At 54.0% G+C, this 24,213-nt stretch overlaps 1 protein-coding gene across 1 annotated transcript in view; it reads left to right on the top strand.

Annotated features, from left to right (window-relative positions):
• Window positions 1-2,701: 2,701 nt before the first annotated feature.
• TMPRSS6 (transmembrane serine protease 6) overlaps window positions 2,702-24,213 on the top strand; it is a 44,560-nt gene continuing 23,048 nt past the window's right edge. The window contains exons 1-7 of the mRNA XM_019017930.3: window positions 2,702-2,912; window positions 8,984-9,186; window positions 13,861-13,994; window positions 15,664-15,731; window positions 16,289-16,473; window positions 16,779-16,820; window positions 22,585-22,789. Of these exons, the coding sequence (XP_018873475.1) occupies window positions 8,985-9,186; window positions 13,861-13,994; window positions 15,664-15,731; window positions 16,289-16,473; window positions 16,779-16,820; window positions 22,585-22,789 (836 nt within the window). The 5' untranslated portion in view covers window positions 2,702-2,912; window position 8,984. The remainder of the gene's footprint in view (window positions 2,913-8,983; window positions 9,187-13,860; window positions 13,995-15,663; window positions 15,732-16,288; window positions 16,474-16,778; window positions 16,821-22,584; window positions 22,790-24,213) is intronic.

The following is a 24,213-nucleotide window of genomic DNA, read 5'->3' as shown; positions in this document are numbered from 1 at the left end:
GGCGCGGGGCCCTGTCCCATCCCAGCCAATCCATAAGCATCTCACACTTCACACCCGCTGCACACTCCATACACACGCCTCACACTCCACACATGCCTCACGCTCCACACACACCTCACACTCCACACATGTCTCACACTACACACACGCCTCACATTCCACACTCGCTGCACACTCCATACACATGCCTCACACTCCACACACATCACACTCCACACAAAGCCTTACACTACACACACATCTCACACTCCACACACACCTTACTCCACACATGTATCACACTCCACACACGCCTTACACTCTACACTTGCCTCACACTCCACACATGTATCACACTCCACACATGCCTCACACTCCACACACACGCCTCACACTAAACACATGCCTCACACTCCACACACACACCTCACACCACACACCTCACACACACACCTCACATTCCACATCCCACACATGCTTCATACTCCATACATACTTCACATTACACACATACTTCATACTCCACACACCTCACGCTCCACACATGCCTCACATTCCTTACACGCTTCACACTCCACACACACTTCACACTCCACACACACTTCAATTCCACACACGCCTCACACTCCACATACACCTCAAACTCCACACACACCTCACACTACACACACACCTCACATTCCACATTCCACACATGCTTCACACTCCATACACACTTCATACTCCATAAACCTCACACTCCACACACACACCTCACACTATGCACACACCTCATACTAAACACATATCCCTCATATTCCACACACGCCTCACATTCCACACACACACCTCACACTCCACACACACACCCAGCATTCCACATTCCACACATGCTTCATACTCCATACACACTTCACACTCCACACATGCTTCACACTACGTACACCTCACACTACACACACACCTCACACTACACACACACACCTCACACTATGCACACACCTCACACTAAACACATGCCTCATATTCCACACATACTGTGAGCACGCACACACACACACACACAGCTGCACACACCTCTCATGCTCCACACACACCTCACACCATACATACCTCAAAGACACACACACCTTACACTGCACATTCCCAGCACCCACACTGCACACACATGCACAGTCCATATGCCCACACAACACACTTCACACACCCCCCACCCCACACCATACAAACCTCACAGACACACCCCTCACACAAATCTTATACCCCACACACAATCCCTATGCTCCACACATACACACACACACACACACACACATGCACATTCTACACATACATAATCTATGCACACAAATTCCAGACTGTCTCTCTTACACACACACTCTGGGACCCATATGCCCACAGCACACAGCATCTCAGGTGTGCACCCCGCATTCTGGCCTCAGGATGTAGACTCGCTGAAAGTCAGCCTTGTCTGAGACAGACACCCGCTGCCCTGCACGCACCCTAGAAAGCCCTGGCTCCCATCCGGCACTTTGGCACACATATGCCTCAAACCCATCTCCACAGCAACGCTGTTCCATAGAACAACAACACAGGTCACACTTGTGACTTAACCTGTCTAATACCCACATGCAACAAGGGGTGTGGTGGCCCACGCCTGTAATCCCAGCTACTTGGGAGGCTGAAGCAGGAGGATCATGTGGGCCCAGGAGCTCCAGACCAGCCTGGCAACCCAATGAGACCCTGTCTCTGAAAAAAAAAAAACAAGAGAGGCAGATGAAAATTGATTTTAATGATACATTTTATTTATCCCATGATCGCCAGTGTTATTTCAACATAAAATCAATATAAAAATTGTTATCGTGTTGGTTGACATCCTGTTTGCACTTGGCCTTGGAAACCTGGTGTGCGTCTCCCCCATGCAGCTTTTCTCAGTTCAGACTGACTCAAGAGCCATGGGTGACCAGCGGCTACCGTCATGGACAGCACAGCGCTACGGAACCAGGTAGGAATTCATGCTGCGTGCGGTCGCTCATGCCTGTAATCCTAGCGTTTTGGGAGGTCGAGGTGGGTGGAATCACTTGAGGTCAGGAGTTCGAGACCAGCCTGGCTAACATGGTGAAACCCCATCTCTTCTAAAATTATGAAAATTAGCCGGGCATGGTGGTGGGCGCTGTAATCCCAGCTACTCAGGAGGCTGAGGCAGGAGAATTGCTTGAACCCAGGAGGCGGAGGTTGCAGTGAGCCGAAATCACACCACTGCACTCTAGCCTGGGTGACGGAGTGAGACTCCATCTCAAAAAAAAAAAAAAAAAAAAAGAACGAGGTAGGAATTCAAATAATTCCCAGCTAAACAGAAAATAGCATCAACCCTCACCCCTGCCTCCCCTTTCTCCTCTCCAGTCCCCAGAGTATATGGGCCCAGCCTCCTTTTCTCTCTCTCAGGCCAGCAGCTCCTTTAGTCTCGCCTGTCCAGGTAAGCACCTGGACTCACCCTTGTGAGCCCCTGCACTCACCTGCACCGGCCTCTGCACAGTCCCCAGTCCTTGGCCGCCCCTACCTCATGCTCTTGGGGACCAGGGGCTGTAACCAGGCAGGCATGTCACCAGGCAACGGGCCTCGGGGGAGAGCTCAGATATCCCGCACCTGCCTGCCAGCCTCTGGGGTGCCCATGCGGGGGTGGGGGAAGATGGGGCGGGGCAGGCACTGCCTTCTCCTACCTCCTGCCTGTTTACCTGTACTCAGTCACAGTGCCGTCCGGGACCCAGCAGGAGGAGCTCCATGGAGCCTGGGGCCACAGGCCACAGGGGACAAGGGCCAGACACCCTGGTCATGGCTCTAGGCCATTGATCCAGCCTGGGCTGGCTGGGTGGGGGTGGGGAGGCCTTGGCCTGGACAAACAGAGGCTCCTGAGGCCTGCGTGCAGGCCCGGCACCTATCCGCCACTCCCAAAGGTAAGCGGGGGCCTCCAGGACAGGGGACCGGGATCTATAAATGACCTAGTGACAGTGTCCACCCTAAGAGCTGGGCCTGGCTCCCTGCGGCCTGAGCCACCTACCCTGCTCCAAGGCCAGGCCTGCAGGGCCTCATCGGCCAGAGGGTGATCAGTGAGCAGAAGGTGAGGGGCCCACAGAGCTGGGGAGGGGAGGGACCACGCAGGGTGACACCAGGTGTGTGGACAGGCACAGCATCAGTGCTGGGTGGTTGGTGGCCTGGGATTCAGGTGGCAGGGACAGGAGGAAGGGAGAGGCCACCCGACCCCTGCCTCGCAGGACTAGACATGCTGCCCCCTCCATACCCGGTACCCCACCTGGGCCTTCTGGTGTGGGAGACAGGCCCAGAGCCCCACATTGCACCTGTGTACTGACTTAAGCCCAGGACCCTGGGCTCACAGGCTCAGAGTTGGCATGTATGTGTGTGTGTGTTCGTGTGTGTGTCTGTGTAGGAAGGGCGTGCATCTATGAATTTTTGTGTCATGAATAGATGTGCGTATATCCCTCCGCGTGTCCCCATCTGTGTACATCTGTGGGTCTGTGAGTGTGTTTATATGTGTGGAAGGGACCCCCAGCCAGTCCCCCACACTCTCAGGACTCTAGGGCCTAATGGTTTCACTGAAAGATGCCCCTATGGCCCTAGCCCAGAGTCCCTGCTCTGCTCTGCTCTGCCCTGGCTGAGGGACCTCGGGTAAGTCATGTTACCTCTCTCTACCTCAGTTTCCCCAGCCATTAAATAGAGTCAGCGTAGTATGCACCCCAGGCTGTTGGAGGCTGCAGTGGAGTTTGCAGCACTGCCCAGCACAGGGCTGGCACATGGTAGGAGTTCATACGCAGCAGTTGAATCCGGATCTGCATTGCCAGGGGAGTCGCGGCCCCACCCCAAGGAGCTCAGCCTCCAGCAGGCAGACCCGAGACCCTCCAATGGCCAGAAGGGCAGGAGGGAGTGAGGAGCAGGTGCCAGGGTGGGGTCCATGGTGCTCAGAGCTGGGGGACTGCTTCAGGCCCCTGTGGCAATTGGAGCACAGTCCCCGCTTCCAGGAGCTCAATGTGAGGGGCAAAGAGAGTGCCCACAGGTGAGCTGCACATTGCGAGGGGCAGCCGCCCCTTCTAGGGCACTCTGGGAGAGCTGCGAAGAGGTGAGGTCTGAGCTGAGGTGACAGGGGCTGCATAAGAGCTGGCCAGGTTGGGAGGTGGGAGCCCTGGCAGAAGGAAGAGTGTGGGGACGCCTGGCCGTGAACAAGCACTGACAGGGCTCAAGGTCCAGGAGGGCTCTTGGTGCCGGCTGGCTGCTCTTAATCCGTAAATGTTTGCTACCATCCCATTGTTAAAATTTCTTACCAAGGGAAGTCTAGTGTCCCTGGGGTGTGACGGGGAAAAGAGAGGGTGGGAAAAAAGGAGGCAGGAGAAGTTGGCCAGGCCACATATGCACACAGCACCTTGGACTTCTGTAGGGAGGAAGGAGCTGGGACCTTGTCATTCATTCATTTAACAATTACTGAGTGTCTGCTGAGTACCAGACTCTGCTCTCATGCAGCTTACAGACAGGGAGGAGGCAGATAAATGACATATTTGCATATCAGGCAATTTAGGCCTCAGTAATTGCTATAAAGAAAAATTCAGGAGACAGGGGAATGCCCAGGGAAGGCCTCTCTGGAGAGGTGACATCTGACCCTTTGAAGGAGGCCAGCAGAAAGGAAAACATCCCAGGCCCAGCAAGGAGCAAATCTCCCATTCAGCAAAGAGGACACGAGAACTGAGACCCTGGGTCTTTAGGGACTGTGTTCTAGGTGGATGGAATCCGTGCGAGGCTCGTGGGCAGGGCACATGGTGACAACACGCAGTGGCCATTGTGTGAGAACTCACTGGGTAGGGGGGGCGCGTGATTGGCTATTGCAGGAGTCGAGGTGACAGATGATGGTGGCCTGGATGATGGTGGGAGTCATGGGGGGCCAAGAAGGGGCTGGGTTTTGGGGGCATTTGGAAGGTAAGGCCACAGGCTTTTCCAAAGGTGCTGGACCCTGGGAATGGGGGAGCCGTTGTATTATATGATAGTAAAGACAAGAGTGGCACCGTCATCTTCACAACTGTCTACTGCCCCTCCTCCTGCTGGACAGGAAACCCAAGAGGATGGGAATGAGGTCTCTTAGAGTCACCATGTGCCACCCTGTCACCACCACAGAGCCTGGCACCAAGCAGGTGCTAGACAAAGATAGGGTGACTGAGCATTGAACCTGGGACCCCACAGGCCCACATCATTGTCCATGCCCCAGTGCCAGGCCTCACAAGTCCTCCTTCCTGGAGGCAGCAAGATAGAGAGAGAGCCCTGTACCAGGGGCCTAGAGACTTGGCAGTTTCATTCACTCATTCTTTCTGATCCTTCACTCATGTGACAGGCTGTGCGGCGTTCCATGGGGAAGCCCAGAGGTGAGCAAAATGCCGGCTCTGCCTGTTCTGTAGGGGACAGAGGCAAGACCCAAAGCCAAGGCATATTCTTGATCTGATCAAGGGCTGCCCAGGGGAGGGGGCAGCTTAACTAGCCAGGGGCCCAGAACCCAGTGCCCGGCAGGTCGCCTGGTAAGAGTTCCCCACAGTCCAGGCAGGGGGACTCAGCTGCACAAAGGCAGGGTCTCGTGGGCCTGGGGCACCATGTGCATGATGGAAGTTATAGCCACGAGGAGGGTGGACAGCAGCCTGGCCATGGAGGGTCTTGGATGCCACAGCAAGAGGTTTGGATGATAAGTAGCTGGGAGCTGTGAAAGGATCCTGAGCGGGTGAGCGATTGAGCTGGGGAGGGAGGATGCGCTGGAAGACGCAATGGAGGCAGGGGACCTAGTGAGGAGGCCGCCCCAGGGGTTTGGGTGGGAAGTTATGATGAGCCCGGGGGAATTAATTTCCCACTACTGCCATTTGGACCATGGCTTGGGTTTTTACAGAGGGTTTCCTGAAAATGAGCCTCTCTGTGCTGCTCAAAGTCCTCCCAGATGGATGCGAGGGGCATTTAGAGGGAGGCAAAATCTGCATAGAGAAGGACGCCTGGCTTGGAGGATGAGAGGGGAGGGGAGGCCCACCAAGCACCCCACCATGAGCTGCCCCTCTTCGGGCTTCCTCTAATGGACCCACGACCTGCTCCGAGCCTCAGTTTCCCTCTCTTTACACTGATTATCTGAGAGGTAGTAGGGCTCAGTGATCAGGGCGTCACTCTGAAGTCAATCTGCTTGACTTTGCAGCCTGGCTGTGCTGCTGACCAGCTGTGTGACCTTAGCCAAGCCGCTCAACCTCTCTGTGCCTTGACTCCCATCTGTAAAGTAGGAGTGATCGGAGTACCTGTCCCCACAGGATCTGTGTAAGGCTTACATGAGAAAGTGCACATAAAGCAACAGAGACAATTGAAATAAATGTCACCTGTTATCACCTCTATGCCCCCGAGTCCCCATGGCTCTATGACTCATCCCAAAATAGCTCCTTGGTGATCCAGACTCAAGAGTAAAACAGGGCCAGGTATGGTGGCTCACATCTGTAATCTCAACACTTCAGGAGGCCAAGGTGAGAGGATCGCTTGAGGCCAGGTGTTTGAGACCTGGTCTCTACAAAAAATAAAACTATAAAATTAGCCAGGTGTGCTGGTGCACCTGTAGTCCCAGCTACTTGGGAGGCTGAGGTGGGAGGATCACTCGAGCCCAGGAGTTGGAGGCTGGAGTGAGCTATGATCGTGCTACCATACTCCAGCCTGGGTGACAGAGTGAGATCCTGTCCCTTAAACAAAAGGGGTGCAACGGGAATATGGCGTCCTCCTCTGGCAGAGGGAGGGGACGAGGGACTGAAAGAAGGGCAAGGAGCCAGCCCATCACCTGGGATCTTCCCAATCCAGCAAACCTTCTCAGATTTTGAGGACAGCCACCTCAGTCAGAGGTGGCCAGCCCAGGACAGACAAGCAGCTCTGTGCTGGGGACTCAAACCTGCCATGTGGCCTCATGCAAGAGTCTCAGCGCCCTGTTACTGGTCTGTTTCTTGCCTGTTTCTCACTAGGGATGCTGTGAACATTTGAGGAAGTGGGCGGGGCTGTCCCACCCATTGCTGGACATTTACCATTTACCATCTACCATTCCCTGGCTTTGGCCCCATAAAAGCCAGTAGGGCCCACTCCACATGCAGGAATGTCCTAGCTTAGTTGTGGAGGGGGATGTCATGCCCAGTGAGGGTCCCCTGCAGTCCCTCCCTTCCTTGTATCTGATGGGGGCCGCTCAACAGAGTCACTGTGGCTGGACACCAAAGACCCTTAGCTGGGAACGATGCCAAGGGGAGCTGGAGGGAGCCAGGAAGCTGGGAGAAGGGCCAGGGCCCTTCACATCCACCTGGGAGGACTTTGAGCATTACTAAAGAGCCCCATTTTTGGAAACCCACTGTGTAAAATCCCAAGACACAGCCCAAAGGAAGCCCCGCCTGCATCTGGGGTGCATTTTATTTATTTTTTTTATGTTTTTTTTTCTCGAGCAGAGTCTTGCTCTGTCACCCAGGCTGGAGCACAATGGCATGATCTCAGCTCACTGCAACCTCCCCTGACCAGGTTCAAGTGATTCTCCTGACTCAGCCTCCCGAGTAGCTGGGATTACAGGTGCCCACCACCACGGCCGGCTAATTTTTGTATTTTTCATAGTGACAGGGTTTCACCATATTGGCCAGGCTGATCTCGAACTCCTGACCTCAGGTGATCCACTCACCTCAGCCTCCCAAAGTGTTGGGATTACAGGCGTGAGCCACGGCACCCGGCCCTGGGGTGCATTTTAAAGCTACACGGTATTTATGGATATAGTAAGAGGAGATGAACTTCGCAGTAGTCTGGAGCCCTTGCTCTCCTGATGGGTGGGTCAAAGGCGTTCTCTGTACTGTGGGGAAACCTGCCTCAAAGGCCAAATACATTGGGATGTTTGCTTGAAACGGTCTCAAAATAGAGTTGGAACCCTGGAGCGTGGAGAGGGGTGACATTCAGTTGCTGTTTAATCATGATTTGTTAATTAACAGCTCATTTATGGGAGGCATCTTAGATTCGTGGAAAAAGCAGGGAGTCAGACATCTAGACTCAACCTCCACTTCCCTGCTGTGTGATCTTGGGCAAGCGGCTTAGCCTCTCTGGGCTTCAAGGTTTTTTAAATCTGTAAAATGCGTCTGGGAGTGAATGTCAGGTATTCAAATCACATTGGGAAAATGGGGCTAGGAAAAGCCCTAGACTGAGTTATTGCTAGAACACTCTGGGTCTCAGTTTCCTTATCTGTTCAATGGGTACAGAACTGGAGGTTTAAGTGAGATAATGCAGGTGAAGTACCCACATGGTGTAGGCTTGAGGAAGAAAACATGGGACAATGGTTCCACATCCCTGGGTGACCTGAAAATTAAGTGTGAAATGTCTCATGAGGGCACGAAATGAATATTAGTTTTTGTTCCCTTCCTCTGCCACAAGACTTTGAGAGCAGAAAGGTGAGAGAGACGGTACTCTGTGAAGGAAGGCAGGTCCCCAGCCCAGCGCAGTGCCAGCTCAGGGGATTCTGGGGCGGGGGCTAAGTTCATGGACTGTGTGGGCGTGGTGGGAAGCTTCGTGAACCAGAACCAGGAGCAAGAAACAGCATTCCTTGCGTGGACGGGAAATGAGGGCAAGAGGTCAGATGTCTACAGAAGTCTGCACCCCATGTACTTCAGTTCTGTCTGTGGGTGCAGCCTCTAGAGAGGTGGGTGTTTAGGTACTGAGACCTCCGTCTGTCCTCTGACCATAGGGAAGCCTGTGGGAAGCAAAGGTGGGGTTCTTGAGCCAGACCCAGTCCAGCTCTGGTGCCTGCCCTCCGGTGCGAGCTGACCTGAGATGCACTTCCCTCCTCTGCGAGCTGTCTCAGCACCCACTTGCAGTCACTGCCGCCTGATGTTGTTACTCTTTCACTCCAAGAGGCAGGGAAGTCCTGCTTCTGTGCCCCACCGGTGCTCAGCAGAGGCTCCCTTGCAAATGCGAGGCTGTTTCCAACTTTGGTCTGTTTCCCTGGCAGGATGCCCGTGGCCGAGGCCCCCCAGGTGGCTGGCGGGCAGGGGGACGGAGGCAATGGCGAGGAAGCAGAGCCGGAGGGGATGTTCAAGGCCTGTGAGGACTCCAAGAGAAAAGCCCGGGGCTACCTCCGCCTGGTGCCCCTGTTTGTGCTGCTGGCCCTGCTCGTGCTGGCTTCGGCGGGGGTGCTACTCTGGTATTTCCTAGGTAACGCTGTGGGACCGCCTGGGAGAGGCACCTGGGGAGGACTTGGGGTGACTGTAGCAGGCACAGCAGGACAGGACTGGGTTCCAGGCTCAGCCGTGCTTAGCATGTTGCTGTGTGACCTTGGGCAAGTCACTTCTGCTCTCTGGGTCTCCCTCCCTGTCCTGCCAGCTGGAGATGCTGTCACACCCTGGCTCCAGGTCCTATGGCTCAGGTCTGCTTCCTGCTTGGGCAAAGTGCCCCAAAGCTCCCCGCCAGGTGGGGAAAGTGGGCTCTCCTAGCACCCAGTTCTTGTGAGCCAACCAGCCCACAGAGCATAAACGTTGCCTTCCCTTGCCTGCAGTCCCCCTGGGTTGCCCCTGAGGCTTGGAGCCAACCCAGCCCTAAAGAAGGAGGCCCAGAGGCACTGATGGTACCTGGTACCAATTAGTGCCTCTGCTCACTTGAGCCTAGCCTACGTTCTCCTCTAGGGTGGGGACCACAGCTCTATCCCTTCTGGGTCTCCAGGGTCCAGCATGAATGGGGGACGGAGCAGGCAGCTGGAGAGCAGCCAGCCTTGGGGCCCTCTGCCATGTCCTTAATTATGGCTGGCCCCTCCCTGATGTCACAGCCCTCAGTCAGTCCCCTGGTGCCCAGGGAGCAATTGGCCTGTGCTCTGGGCCCATTCATCCAGGCCTCCGTTCATTCATTCATTGAATAAATGCTCTTGAGCATCTATTATCTTTCTCTAAGATTGATGGAGTCTCTCCTCTTCCTTCTGCCTTTGACAGTGGGAAGTAATGGAGAAACCAAATCGGACTGTGCCTCTACACTGTACACTGTAGAAGGCCCATTCATTTGTTCATTTACTCAGTGCCAAGCACCTCCTGTGTGCCAGGTTCTGGGGATAGCCCCTGTCCTTGTGATTTAGCCAAGGCATCAGACCTGACACTTATGCTAAAGCATGGCATGTCCTGGGACAGAGGAAGCTGAGGGCTGGGAAGCCACGGGAGGGACAACCCAGCTGCCTGCATGATCAGAAGCATCCCATTAAACATCCTGCAAAGGATAGCTAGTGCTCTTACTGGCTGAATCTCCTGGTGGAATTCCAGGCCTGTTGAAAGCAACCTGGGGACCAACTTTGTAGCAGTGGAGAGAAATCCACGTAGGCCTAGATCCAAGGGGGTCAGGGTTGGGAGTGTCTGGAACCAGCATCTGGGAGTGACACTATTGGGAACCCCAGGTCTGACACGGGCCTGCTTGCAATGACTTATAGTGATTCTACCCAGAGTTGAGCAACGCAGGCAGTAGACGCCATGTGCATTTCACCACCAGCAGGAAGCCAGTGCCCCAGATAGCACAGGGCTGTGGGGGCCTCCTCAGGTAGCGGGCTAATTAGTCTACAGGGTAAACCACGGGGCACTGGGCTGGAGGGCCAGGAACTCACCTGCCAATTATTTCTCTTTGCAGAGGAGTTTAATTCCCCCTGATTATGCTCCTGGGGTAAATCACCCCCACCCCAGGAGAGGTGCTCCATGGGGCTGAGGACCCAAGGGGTGAGTGCTCCCAAGCCTCTGCTGGGGGAAGCCAACTCCCCCACAGAGGGATTAAGGGTTGAAGGAGGCACTTCGGGAGCTGTTTGAAAGACTCCTCCCGCCTTGACCAGGCTGTGCTCCTGGGACTGGGTGCTGGGCAAGGAAGTGGATCAGAGACACGCCCTGCCCTGTCTGGATGAGGAGGTGCACAAGTGACCAGTGACACTGGAGCAGGACAGGCCCCAAGCGAGGAGGACAGCCTGGCCCGAGGAGAGGGTGTGGCTGACTTCCTAAGGAGGATGGTAGCAGGACCCTTAATACCACCAGCCATATTTTCCGGGTCCTTTCCCTTTCCTGCTCTCCCAGGCAAGAGTTTTATGTGTTCTCAAGCCCCCAGCACCTGCCTGCCCCTGTCTCCTGCTTCAGTGAGAAAACAAAACAGCTTAGAAGAGAAGCCCCATATATGTTGGCCCACCTGCCCTCCCAGCTGCATCACGTGCACTCCTCCTGGGACCCCGATCCCGCCCCCTCTGCCCACACAATGGCCCAGCACCAGCAAGGACGCCCTCTCTCCCCCAGCAGCAGCGTCTGTCAATGTCCCTTGGGGTGCCTCCCCCATTTCTCTGCTCCTTGAAGGAGCTGTCAGTCCACACACCCAGTCTCTCTGTGCCCTTTCCAACCTGGCTCCCTCTGCCCCCCAACTCCAATGGCCATTGTCAAGCTCGCCAACATGCCAGGTTGCTAAATCCAATGTCCACTTCTCAGTCATCATTGCACTTGACCCGGGGGCTCACCCCCACCTCCAGAAGCCCTTTCCTCCCTAGACTTTTGGCCGCCACCGGGTCCTTTCCGCTCAGCAGGTTGCTTTTTCTGTGTCCCTGCTGATGGGGGGGCCTCTCCTTTCTCTCTCCACCCACTTCTTTGGTGATCTCATCTGCTACCCTTAGCTTCAAGTGCCCTTTATACCCTGATAACACCCACATTTGCATTTCTAGCCTGGGCCTCTCCCTTGAGCTTGTCTCTAGAGCTGCCCCTGCTCTTCCTCTTAATGTCTAAGGAGCATCTCGGACCCCATGCTTTCAGACCATGAGGTCTCTGCATAATTTCCCCCAGACCTGTACCTCCTACATCCCAGTCCAAGACCACTTCTTCTTTCTGGCACCTTCCCCTTACTCCTTTCTTTCTTTTCCACCCAGCCCCACTTTGCCAGCAAACGTGGTCATCTCTAACTCCAAAACACATCAAAAGCAGCTGACGCCAATCACTTCCCACCCTCTCCTCTGCCACAGCTGGGGCCAGGCTCTGTCCCCCTGGACATCTCTCCCCTGGAGCCCTGCAGGCGTGTCCTCGATGCTCTCCCCGCCTCTGCCCTGCCTCCTTAGAGCCTTTCTCAACAGCAGAGGGACCATTTGATAAAGCAAATGAAATCCTCTAACTTCGCTGCTTAAAACCTCGCTTGGGGCCAGGCGCGTGGCTCACGCCCGTAATCCCAGCACTTTGGGAGGCCGAGGCAGATGGATCACCTGAGGTCAGGAGTTCGAGACCAGCCTGACCAATATGCAGAAACCCTGTCTCTACTAAAAATACAAAATTAACCGGGCGTGGTGGTGCATGCCTGTAATCCCAGCTACTCGCGAGGCTGAGGCAGGAGAATCGCTTGAACCCGGGAGGCAGAGGTTGTGGTGAGCCAAGATTGAGCCATTGCACTCCAAGCTAGGCAACAAGAGCGAAACTCTGTCTCAAAAACAAAACAAAACAAAAACAAAACAAAAAAACCACCTCCCATTCCTCCCATCTTACCCAGGGTGAAAGCCCGAGTCCTCCCAGGCCTGGCAAGCCCTACCCGGCCTCTCCCCTTCCCCATCTCATACCCTCCTGCTGTCCTGCTGCTCACTCTTTGCTGCTCCTGAAACACACCAGGCCTTTGCACTTGCCCCCGCCTGGGACATTCTTTCCCCAGATGTACATCACCTTCTTCCCTGACCTCTATATTGCAGCCCGCCCCACGCCCTGATTTCCACCGCACTGACCACCTCTTATACACGATGTGTGGTTTACCGTCTGATTCCTTGCTCATCTACAAGCTATTAAGGGCAGTTTTTTCTTGATAGTTCTGTTCGTTGTTTTGCTCATATAGTCCCGAGTACTTTGGCTCAGTTCCTACACATAGCAGGCTCTCAAGAAGTATTTACTGAGTAAATGAATAGGGGTGTAAACCAGGGCTGTGAGTCTACCCTCTTCACTTCAGCCAAAATAGCCTTTGCAAAACAGAAGTCTGATGACATCATTCCTGATTTTAAACCTTTCATGGTTACCCTTGTTCGTCGGGTAAAGACCCAATGGGCCCTGCCCTGCGGAGGCCCCAGCTCCTTGCCGCCCCTCCCCATCTCTGACTGCTCCAGCCAAATAGGCTTTCAGCCCAGGTCCTCACCATGGTCCCCGTGCTACCGGCCCCGTGCCCCATGTTGCTCCCTCTGCTGGAAGGTACTTCCCTCCCTCTTCTCTTACCAATTTACAGTTTCCCCATCCCTACATCTCAGCTGGAGGGTCACTGCACTCTGGCCCAGGCTGAGTGTCCTCGTCACATCCCCTCAACAGCACCGTGTGGCACTGCTCCCTGATGGCACTGCCCACAGACAGATGCCGCATGCTGTGTGGTTGCCAGAGCCACGCCTTTCTTACCCACCACTGTCAGCTTCACGAGGGGAGGCACATCTGTCTTGGTTAACTGGCGTACCCCATGTAGTAGGTGGTTAGCACACACTGTGGGATCGCTGGGTGACCTCATGAGTGGAAGGATGCCTAGTGGTGCTGACCCATGACCTTGGCCTCCTGGGCCTATCTGGATTTCCTGGCCTTCATGTCACTGGTGTCCTGGACTGGTCACTGTGTCAGCCTCTCCCTGGGAACCTGTAGGACACCATCCATCTGGGAGCCTCTCACCTCCCTGGTACCTTGCAGACATTTTGTCATCCAATAAACTTTAGATGACCATGATGACAATGGGAGTGACAAAGATGATGATGATGACGTTGATGGTGCCGTGGAGACCCAAGACACTGAGGCTGAGCTGAGGGTGTGGGTGGCAGGAGAAGGCATGGAAGAGACAGGAGCCTTTCCCACCCGCTTCCTCCACTAATCCTGCTGGTTCCTTCCTGGGCAGGGTACAAGGCGGAGGTGACGGTCAGCCAGGTGTACTCAGGCAGTCTGCGTGTGCTCAATCGCCACTTCTCCCAGGATCTTACCCGCCGGGAATCTAGTGCCTTCCGCAGTGAAACCGCCAAAGCCCAGAAGATGGTAGGAAAGGATTTGGGGGATGAGAGGGAGGGAATGTGGGGGTGAAAAGAGAGGGGTGGGGTCTGGTCACATGGAGCCAGTTGGTCAACCCACCTGGAGCGCTCACGGGGACCACAGCCCTGCTCCAGGCACCATGGAAGCAGATGAGGGTGAGGGTCATGGGAAAGTTAGTGGACGCTTGGGTCAATAGCACTCGGATTAGATCCTGATCATGCCTCTTACCAGGGGTGGAGCATGACCTTGGGAAAGGTCCCGCAGTGCAGCTGACACTATTGAGGGCCCAATCCTCCCCCTCCGTTACAGGATGGTGGCCCGCTCTTCCCCCTCCACTACAGGACAGTGGTCACTCCTGCCCCTCTGTTACAGGATGGTGGCCGCTGCTGCCCTTCCATTACAGGACAGTGGCGGCTCCTGCCTCTCCGTTACAGGACGGTGGCCCACTCTTCCCCCTCCGTTACAGGACGGTGGCCCGCTCCTGCCTCTCCGTTACAGGACGGTGGCCCACTCTTCCCCCTCCATTACAGGACGGTGGCCGCTCCTGCCCCTCCGTTACAGGACGGTGGCCCGCTCCTGCCCCTCCGTTACAGGACGGTGGCCCGCTCCTGCCCCTCCGTTACAGGACGGTGGCCCGCTCCTGCCCCTCCGTTACAGGACGGTGGCCCGCTCCTGCCCCTCCGTTACAGGACGGTGGCCCGCTCCTGCCCCTCCGTTACAGGACGGTGGCCCGCTCCTGCCCCTCTGTTACAGGATGGTGGCTCACTGCACAGAGGCTGGTCTACTGCCTGCCACTCTCAGGCTGCAGGACCACTGCCCAGCAAGGCAGGCCAGAAGTGCCAGGGGGTTATTCCCAGGAGCAACCCTGAATCATGAGCGCCGGAGCGGGTGGATCAATATCACAGCTTCTTTGGCCCTGGCAGGGGGAATAGTTCACAGAATGTTCCAGGCTGTCTCCCAGAAATGCCCTATTGGGCTGAGCTCAGATGCTCTCAGCTCTACACTGCGCATTCATGGCCCCGTGTTGGTTGCCCACTTTCCAGTCTCTCCCTCCCAACTACTGTTTCCCAGAATCACCTCCAAATAAACCACTTGCCCCACCTTGTCAATGGAGGGTCTGCTTCTGAGGGACCCAGCCTGAGGCTGCCCGTTTCCTCCTCCATGAGGTAGGGGTGATAACAACAGGACCCGGCTGCAGATTTGTTGTGGGTTGCAGTGAAGTTGAGATAACACGAACACTATTCCCACGCTGTGCAAATGCTTAAGAGCCTGTAATCCTGCCAGCAGCGCTGTAGTTGGAGATGTGCAAAAACTACCCATCAGAGCTGCTGGCTTGTCCCAGGCCATGGGAGGAGGTGCAGAGGGGACCCAGGAGCCGAGTGGGGTTTCTCAGAGTTGAGGAGTGACTTTTGGCAAGGGGCAGAGGGGTCATCAGCAGTGCAGGTGGAGGTGAGAGTCGGGTGTAGTGGAAACAGAAAGAAGGGGATGGGGTGTGAGATTCATGCATGCCCCGGCCCGGCCACAAAGCACTGTGTGACTGTGATCAAACCTGTCCACCTTGGAGGCTCATGCATGGAGCGGGGCTGCCAGTAGGAGCAAAGGGCACCTCCAGGTAGGAAGTGGGCCTGTCTGCTCTGCAGAGGGTCCCAGGAGCTGTTGTCTTCCCTTCTTACAGCTCAAGGAGCTCATCACCAGCACCCGCCTGGGAACTTACTACAACTCCAGCTCCGTCTATTCCTTTGGGTGAGTTGTCCTTGCCCCTGACCAGCTCCTGCAAGAAGCTGAGATTCAAAGAATGGGAGGGGCCTCTGTAGGCTTCTGATGCAATGCCTTCATGTTTCAAATGGGGAAACTAAGGCATAGAGAGGGAACTTGGCTTCCTGCATGTCACCCTCCCTTCACTGGGCTCATCTGTAGAATGGAAACACGGGTGTGATAGGTTTGCACCAGACAATGACTGTGATGGCTGATCAAGGGCCTGACACCATCAGGCGAGGCGATGTTGGAGGGGCATGGGGTTAAAAGCATTGGCTCCAGGGCCCGACTGCCCCGTCCACATCTGGTTCTGCTACTTGCGGCATAGTTTATGAGACACAAGTTCACCTCTCATGCCTCAGTTTTCTCACTCGTAAAATAAGGATTATGAGAGTGCCTCCTTCAGAGGTCGCTAGGAGGCTTCTGCGTGAAGACGAACAGCAATGGCTGGGGTGCGGAAAGTGCTTGATGTGCATGAGCAGGGGTGGAGCTGGGGCCAGACCTCAGAATCCTTCCCTGGCCTCTCTCACTTCTGCCTGCCTTAGGGAGGGACCCCTCACCTGCTTCTTCTGGTTCATTCTCCAAATCCCCGAGCACCGCCGGCTGATGCTGAGCCCCGAGGTGGTGCAGGCACTGCTGGTGGAGGAGCTGCTGTCCACAGTCAACAGCTCGGCTGCTGTCCCCTACAGGGCCGAGTACGAAGTGGACCCCGAGGGCCTAGTGATCCTGGGTCAGTACTGGGAGCGGAAACGTGGGGTTGGCCTCATGAGGTTGGGGGAAACAAGCTGTGGTGTGGCCCGGGGAGGCTGCCTGCCAGGGCTGGGGTGCCGTCAGGGCGGGCCCCCCAGGAGAGCCCCCCAGGTGAGGTAGCAGTGCCATTGCATTCGAGGAGCCAGGACAGAAGGGTGGGATGGGGGCATTTAGGGTAAATCTCAGACAAGGCTGGCTCCAAGGGTCTCCTCTAATTTTATTTTCATTGTATTTTCTTTTTTGTTGTTGTTCTTGTTTATTTGTTTGTTCATTTCCTTTTATCAGAAGCCAGTGTGAAAGACATAGCTGCACTGAATTCCACGCTGGGTACGCTACTTTTTTTTCGCCTCCCCACTTTCCTTTTGAGTTGGCGTTTGTCTTGACTTTGTTGTGTATCAGGGGGACACATGGCTTCTATTGTGTGTGCAGGGAGCCCTGGCCAAGAGTCACCCAGGGGATGCCATGGTGGACTCAGCGATGTGTCCCAAGCAAGTCTTGGAGCCTGTAGGGGGAGAGGAGGTGGCGATGTGCATGTGTGTATTTGTGTGTGTCTTGTAGACGGGTGTGCATGCGTTCTTGTGTGGGTGTGAGGATGAGTCAGGTTTAGTGGTCCACGAACGTGACTCTCCTCTATCATTGACTTCAACCTGCCCACAAGCTAGTTTCCACTGATGGTAGAAAATCATCTTGCCAATTCACGGTTTGTCAGTCACGTTGGTTTTAAAACTTGGTCTTTTGGAGGTAGCGGTGCCATTGCATTCAAGAACACTCCTTCCACCTTTTCCTTTCCTTCCCAGTCAGGCTCATCAGCCCTCCCTCCCTACCTGGTGCCATATTGCTAGAGTCACCTTGCGTTTCTCCAAGTGGACCCACAATCTTTCAGCTGACCAGCACAGTCACCACGCTGCACAAGGCAGGAGGTGCTGTCCAAGTTGTAGTTTGTGTGAGTTGTGCAGTGCACCAACTGGCTACTGGACTCTATGGCCCCTAAATTCTCAGATTCCTCCCACACTATCTAGCATTGTCACCCAGAGCCAAGGTGGGGGTGAGCATCTCAACCCCTTCTCAGGGAGGGAGGCAGAGTTTAAATCCTTGTTATACCTTTCCTTACCTTCCCGTCTTCCCATCCTGCTGGTCAAATGCTTGCTTCTTTGTTGGACGGAGGTGATGAGGTCAAAGTACAGTTTTCAAAGAGGTGAAATCATGATTCTCATACAAAGATAGAGCGACCATGTGTCAAATATTTATTTGGCTGATTAATGGGGGAACGAGTAGAATGGTAAAGAATGCAAGAAACTGATCTATTTGTCTATCTATCTATCTATCTATCTATCTATCTATCTATCTATCATCTCTGTTGATATCTGTCTACTTGTCTATCTAGTTATCTAACTAGCTAGCTGTCTATTATCTATCTGTCTGTCTCTCTGTCTCTGTCTAGCTAGCTAGCTGTCTGTTTATCTCTATCTATCTATCTATCTATCATCAATCATTAATGGAAAAAGAACTGCTAGAATAAGACTACCAAGTTAGATACAAACCTGGTTAAGGTCCTACCAGGCAAGAAAACTCAAACCTTTGGAGTTGTCTTTTCTAGTGAATTAAAATCATTGACAGCTTATTACAGTCTTCTGAAAGTTAACATCTACCTCTACAGAGTCTGAGGTTGATAATCTACAACCAATAGTAAGTCAGAGATATTACTCCTGAGAGCCTCAGGGGGACTTAATCAGACGATGCTTGGAGACAGAGACTGGCTCATTGCAGCCTGGACACCGAATCTGGTCAATTGCTGCCTGATTTTGTATAGCCCATGACCCAAGAATGACATATATATATATAACAGAGTCTCACTCTGTCATCCAGGCTGGAGTGCAGTGGCGCGATCTTGGCTGACTGCAACCTCCACCTCCCAGGTTCAAGCAATTCTCCTGCTTCAGCCTCCTGAGTAGCTGGGACTACAGGTGCCTGCCACCATGCCTGGCTAATTTGTATATTTTTAGAAGAGATGAGGTTTTGCCATGTTGGCCAGGCTGGTCTCGAGCTCCTGACCTCAGGTGATCCACCTGCCTCCACCTCCCAAAGTGCTGGGATTACAGGTGTGAGCCACCATGCCTGGCCCCATAGGACATTTTTCAATTATTAAAAAATATAAAAGTCAGCCAGGCATGGTGGCTCATGCCTGTAACCCAGCACTTCAGGAGGCAGAGGCAGGCAGATCACCTGAGGTCAGGAGTTTGAGACCAGCCTGGCCAACAAGGCGAAACCTTGTCTCTTCTAAAAATATAAAAATTAGCCGGGCATGGTGGTGCGCACCTGTAGTCCTAACCAGTCAGGAGGCTGAGGCAGGAGAATCACTTGAACCTGGAAGATGGAGCTTGCAGTGAGCTGAGATTGTGAGATTGTGCCACTGTACTCCAGCCTGGGCGACAGAGTGAGACTCCATCTCAAAAAAAAAAAAAAAAAAAAAAAAAAAAAAAGAAAAAGAAAAAGAAAGAAAGAAAGGAAAGGAAAAGGTCCTATGGAAAGTTATTTTTTCTCCTGCAATAGAAGTGCTATGTAATAGCCTCATGTTGCCTCGTGCCTCTGTGTCCCCATGTTCCTGGCAGTTGTTCTGTAATTATCTGTGCTCAGTGGGTGTTCGTTTCATGAATGAATGATTGAACAAATGAATGAAAGCATGAATGAGGAGACTGGTTCAGTGCATGTCCAGAGCACAGAGTCTCAGGGGGCAGAGATAACAACTCAAATCCTTGAAGTCGACTTTCTGAGCACTTCCTTCATGCCAGGCCCCATTCCTGCGCTGAGGACACCAGGATGACCGTGTCCTCACCCCTGCCCTCGGAGGAACTTTAAGCCCCATGAGGGAGACAGACACATAAACAGATTCTCATAACACCAGGTGCCAGTGTGAGAATAGAGGCCCCAGAGGCAGCGGAGAGAGGGAATTGTTCGTTCCAAAGCAGAAGAGGGGGCAAATCAAGAGCCTCACACAGAGTCCCAGATCTACAGGAGGGAGGGGTTGCTCCTGACTGGGGGATCCTGGAAGACTTCATGGAGGGGGCATCAGATTTGGGCATGGGCCGGGAGTGGTGGCACAAGCCTGTAATCCCAGCACTTTGGGAGGCCAAGTTGAGCGGATCACCTGAGGTCAGGAGTTCGAGGCCAGCCTGGCCAACATGGCAAAACCCCGTCTCTACTAAAAATACAAAATTAGCTGGTCATGGTGGCCCATGCCTGTAATCCCAGCTACTTGGGAGGCTGAGGCAGGAGAATTGCTTGAACCCAGGAGGTGGAGGTTGCAGTGAGCCAAGATTGCACCATTGCACTCCAGCCTGGGCAACAAGAGCAAATTCCATTAAAAAAAAAAATTAGCTGGACATGGTGGTGTGCACCTGTAGTCCTAGCTACTCGGGGGTGGGGGGGGGCTAAGGTGGGAGGATCACCTGAGCTCAGGAGGTCGAGGCTGCAATGAGCTGTTGTGATCGCATCACTGCACTCCAGCCTGAGTGACAGGCTGTCTCAACAATAAAATAAAATAATTTTCAAAAGAAAAAGAAATTCAGGCGTGGGGGTAGGCAGGAATTTGTCAGGGCGAGAAGGAGAAAGGGTTCCCTGAGCAGAGGGAATGGCAGGGGCAAAGACTGGGGGAGGGGAACACCCAAGGCGTGTTCAGTTAATTCCTCCCAGCCCCGAGAGGTGCCAGGCTCCCTGAAGGTGTTTCTGATTAACAAGAGGTTAGCACACACCTCTCCACGGAATTTGTCTCAAAAAAAAAAAAAAGAGTAATTATTAAAGTGGCAAGAGCAAAGAATCTGCTTGGAGCAAGATTTAAAGAACACAAAACCCTAGGAAGAGCCAGCCATCTTTCCCCAGCTGCTGGTGGAGGCTCTGTCCCTTCCCTAGGCAGATATTGTTGTTCTCTCTCTGGGGAGGTCAGCTCCCCACTGCAGTCAGCACGGCCAGGGGTCAGGGAGAAGGGGCTGAGCCACAGGTGGCAGCATCAGAGCAAAGTGTATTCACCTCCATTCCCTTCCTGGTCCTCAGCACTGCCCAGAGGAGGTCATAGGACAGGGATTATTATTACATCCATTTGACAGAACTCGGAATGGCTAAGCCACTGGCCCAGACTCAGTTGACTACCCAGAGGTAGTGAACATCTACCTCTACAGAGTCTGAGGTTGATAATCTACAACCAATAGTAAGTCAGAGTTATTACTCCTGAGAGCCTCAGGGGGACTTAATCAGACAATGCTTGGAGACAGAGACTGGCTCACTGCAGCCTGGACACCGAATCTGGTCCACTGCTGCCTGATTTTGTATGGCCCATGAGCCAAGAATGACATCATCACAAAACTGATGAGTGTTGGTGCTAGGTGGGGAGGGTAGTGCCCCTCCCTCCTTCTCTCCAGTTCCCTTCCCCTATACCCCCTCCCCTGGGGGCCCAGCAGATGGCACTAGCCTGGGGGGCCTGCCCTCAGGCTGACCAAGCTGACAGGGGGACCTTTGCTTGCCTGTGGCCTTCCAAAGAAGACGATTTAAAGCAGAGAAAATAGACTGAAAACTCAGGTTTTATAATTTCGTGTCACCAGGCTGCCTCCCACATCCCAGGTTCATTCCTAAATCCCCACTGGCTCCTGGAAGAACATCAGGCTTCTGGTGAGGTTTAAATGAGATACTGGATGCTCCACGGGAGAGAATATGTTCACCGGCAGACCCAGGTGCCTAGATCGAACACACAGTCGGTGCACAGTCACTGTTTTGAATGAATGAATGAATGAATGAATGAATGATGCAGGTGGTACTGCTTTGTAAGTTCTAGCAGTGCATCAGCGCTTACGGATTAGATGGAAGAGCAGAGACTCACTGGTGTGTGGGGTAGGGGGGTGGGGTATGATGGTGAAACAGTTGTGAAGTGAGGCAGCCGTGAGATGGGCTAGGTCTGAGCCTCAGGCGGGGCCAGCTGCAGGATGAAAAGTCACAGGCCTTTCTCCCCAGCCCTACCTGCTCCGTCTCCCTCACACCCACCTGAGGAACAGGCACTGCCTTTACTGAGCCCTTACTGTGCAAGGTCCTGTGCTGGGCATTCAAACGTGTATCATCCCACAGCCTCTGCTGGCGGCTCTGCAAGGGTGGTGTTATCGTCCCATTCTATAGATGAGGAAAGCAAGGCCCAGGAAAGATTAGGTGGTGGCTGGGCAAACCCAGATGTGTCTGGCCCAGGTCTGTGCAATGGACACAATCATTGAAAGTATCTCATACAGCTGTTGTGGGCATTGAGCGAGACAGTGAGGGAAGGCATTCAGTTCAGTTTCTGGCCTGTAGCAAATGCTTGATAAGCACCTGTTTTATTCTGATGGCTTCACCATCATTAGCTCAAAGCTCATGTCCTCCCTGCAGGGCAGCCTCCCAGACTCCTCCTTAGGGCACTCCCTTCTCTCTACCGGAAGTGAAGCCCTCATCCCTTCTTCTCCTCATTGCCTGTGGCCTCGCTGCCACAGCAGCCAGGGGAGTGTGTGGTCCAAGCCAGCCCATGTCCAGCCTTGCCCAACCTTCTGTGGCTCCCTATGGCTGCAGGAGAAAGCAGCGCCCATCCTGGGAATGGCCTGGGCCAGGCCTCCCTGCCTTCAGCTTGTCCTCTAGGTACACGTGCCCTGTGTGTACTTTTCTCAAAGCTGCCTGGCTCGCCCCAGCCTCTTTGCTCACGCGGGGACCCCCAGGATGCCCCCAACCCACAGGCCGGGTTTGGAGCTGTCACCTCCTGAGCTATTCTTGCCTGTTCTGTGTCTGTCTGTCCCCACTGTCATCCATGTCCCCAGACAGTCACTGGATCTTTACCTGGGCACTGAGAAGGCATGAAGCTCAGTGTGTGTCCATACCATGAGTGAATGACTGAACCAATGAACAAATGCATGAATGAGGATACTGACAGGGAAAGAGAAGGATGGGGTAGAGCGTGTCTGGCTATCCCCACCCGGCTCCCCTGCCCAGCCCATCCTGCCTGGTGGAGGACCTTGAGGGACCTGGCTCCCCAGGGTCCCCTCCTTCTGGCTCACAGGAATCAGGGGCTGTGCCCCTCTCCCCGCTCCAGGTTGTTACCGCTACAGCTACGTGGGCCAGGGCCAGGTCCTCCGGCTGAAGGGGCCTGACCACCTGGCCTCCAGCTGCCTGTGGCACCTGCAGGGCCCCGAGGACCTCATGCTCAAACTCCGGCTGGAGTGGACGCTGGCAGAGTGCCGGGACCGACTGGCCATGTATGACGTGGCCGGGCCCCTGGAGAAGAGGCTCATCACCTCGTGAGTCCCTGGGAAGGAGGGCGGGAGGGAGGGCTGGAAAAGGGAGTGGTTGATGGGGGAGTTGAAAGTCACACACAGCATTCTTATACAAGGGAGGGTAGGACCTTGGGCCTGGGTATCTGGGAGACAGGACGGCTAGCCTAGAAGGGATAGGGGAGAGGAGGCTGGAGATGGTTGTGTACTGGGGGCGCTTCCCCTCCGCGAGCCTCAGTTTCCCCATCTGTAACAAAGCCGTTGTTCTAGATGACTCCTGAAGTCAGCTTTGGGAGGCACCATGGCTTGTTGGGATCTTTCAGAGTCTGGCTGCAGCCTGGACTTTCATCCTCTGGGCTCGTTCCTAAATCCTGACTGCTTCCTGGCCGAACACCCACCCTCCCTGCTTCCCAGGCTTCTGGTGGGGTTTAAATGAGATACTAGATTCCCCGTGGGAGGGGATGTCTTCACTGCCGGGCCCTCGTGCCTAGACCAAATGCACAGTAGGTGTGCAGTATCTATTTTGAGTGAATGAATGAATGATGTAGGTGGTACTGCTTTGCAAGTTCTAGCAATGCATCAGAGCTCACGGATTAAATGTAAGAGCAGAGAGGCTCACTGGTGTGTGGGGCGGGGGTGTGGGGATGTGATGGGGAACCCCCTGTCTCCTAGCTGTGTGCCCTAAGGCAAGTTACTTTGCCTCTTAGAACCTGCTTACCTTGCCGGATCATTGGAGGATTTAAATCAGACTATCTGTGCCATGATCCTTACACATAGTGAGTGCTCAGTAAATGCTAGCCATTATTATTATCATTATATAGGGTCTAACTGGGACTGGGCTGCAAAAGGCATTGAGTGAGAGGAACCATTTGGATTTTGATAAGTGGGGAGCTATTGAAAGTTCTGAGAGGCAAAGTAACTTGCCTTAGGGCACGCAGCTAGGAGGCAGGGGGTTCCCCATCACACCCCCACACTCCCACCCCACACACTAGTGAGCCTCTCTGCTCTTACATTTAATCCGTGAGCTCTGATGCATTGTTAGAACTTGCAAAGCAGTACCACCTACATCATTCATTCGTTCACTCAAAATAGATACTGCACACCTACTATGCGTTTGATCTAGGCACCAGGGCCCGGCAGTGAAGACATCCCCTCCCATGGAGAATCCAGTATCTCATTTAAACCCCACCAGAAGCCTGGGAAGCAGGGAGGGTGGGTTCACAATCATGCTTACCTTGCAGGATCATTGGAGGATTTAAACCAGACTATCTGTGCCATGATCCTTACACATAGTGAGTGCCTAGCACTTACACGCTAGCCATTATTGTTATTATTATATATACTCTAACTGGGACTGGGCCACAAAAGGCATTGAGTGCCAGGAGCCATTTGGACTTTGATATTTGGTAAGTGGGGAGCTATTGAAAGTTCTTGAGCAGAGGAGTAGGGCT

This window comes from Gorilla gorilla, chromosome 23, assembly GCF_029281585.2.
Source record: "Gorilla gorilla gorilla isolate KB3781 chromosome 23, NHGRI_mGorGor1-v2.1_pri, whole genome shotgun sequence".
Taxonomy (NCBI): Eukaryota; Metazoa; Chordata; class Mammalia; order Primates; family Hominidae; genus Gorilla; species Gorilla gorilla.
The sequence above is the reverse complement of the archived record's forward strand: the minus strand, read 5'-3'. Positions and strand labels throughout refer to the sequence as shown.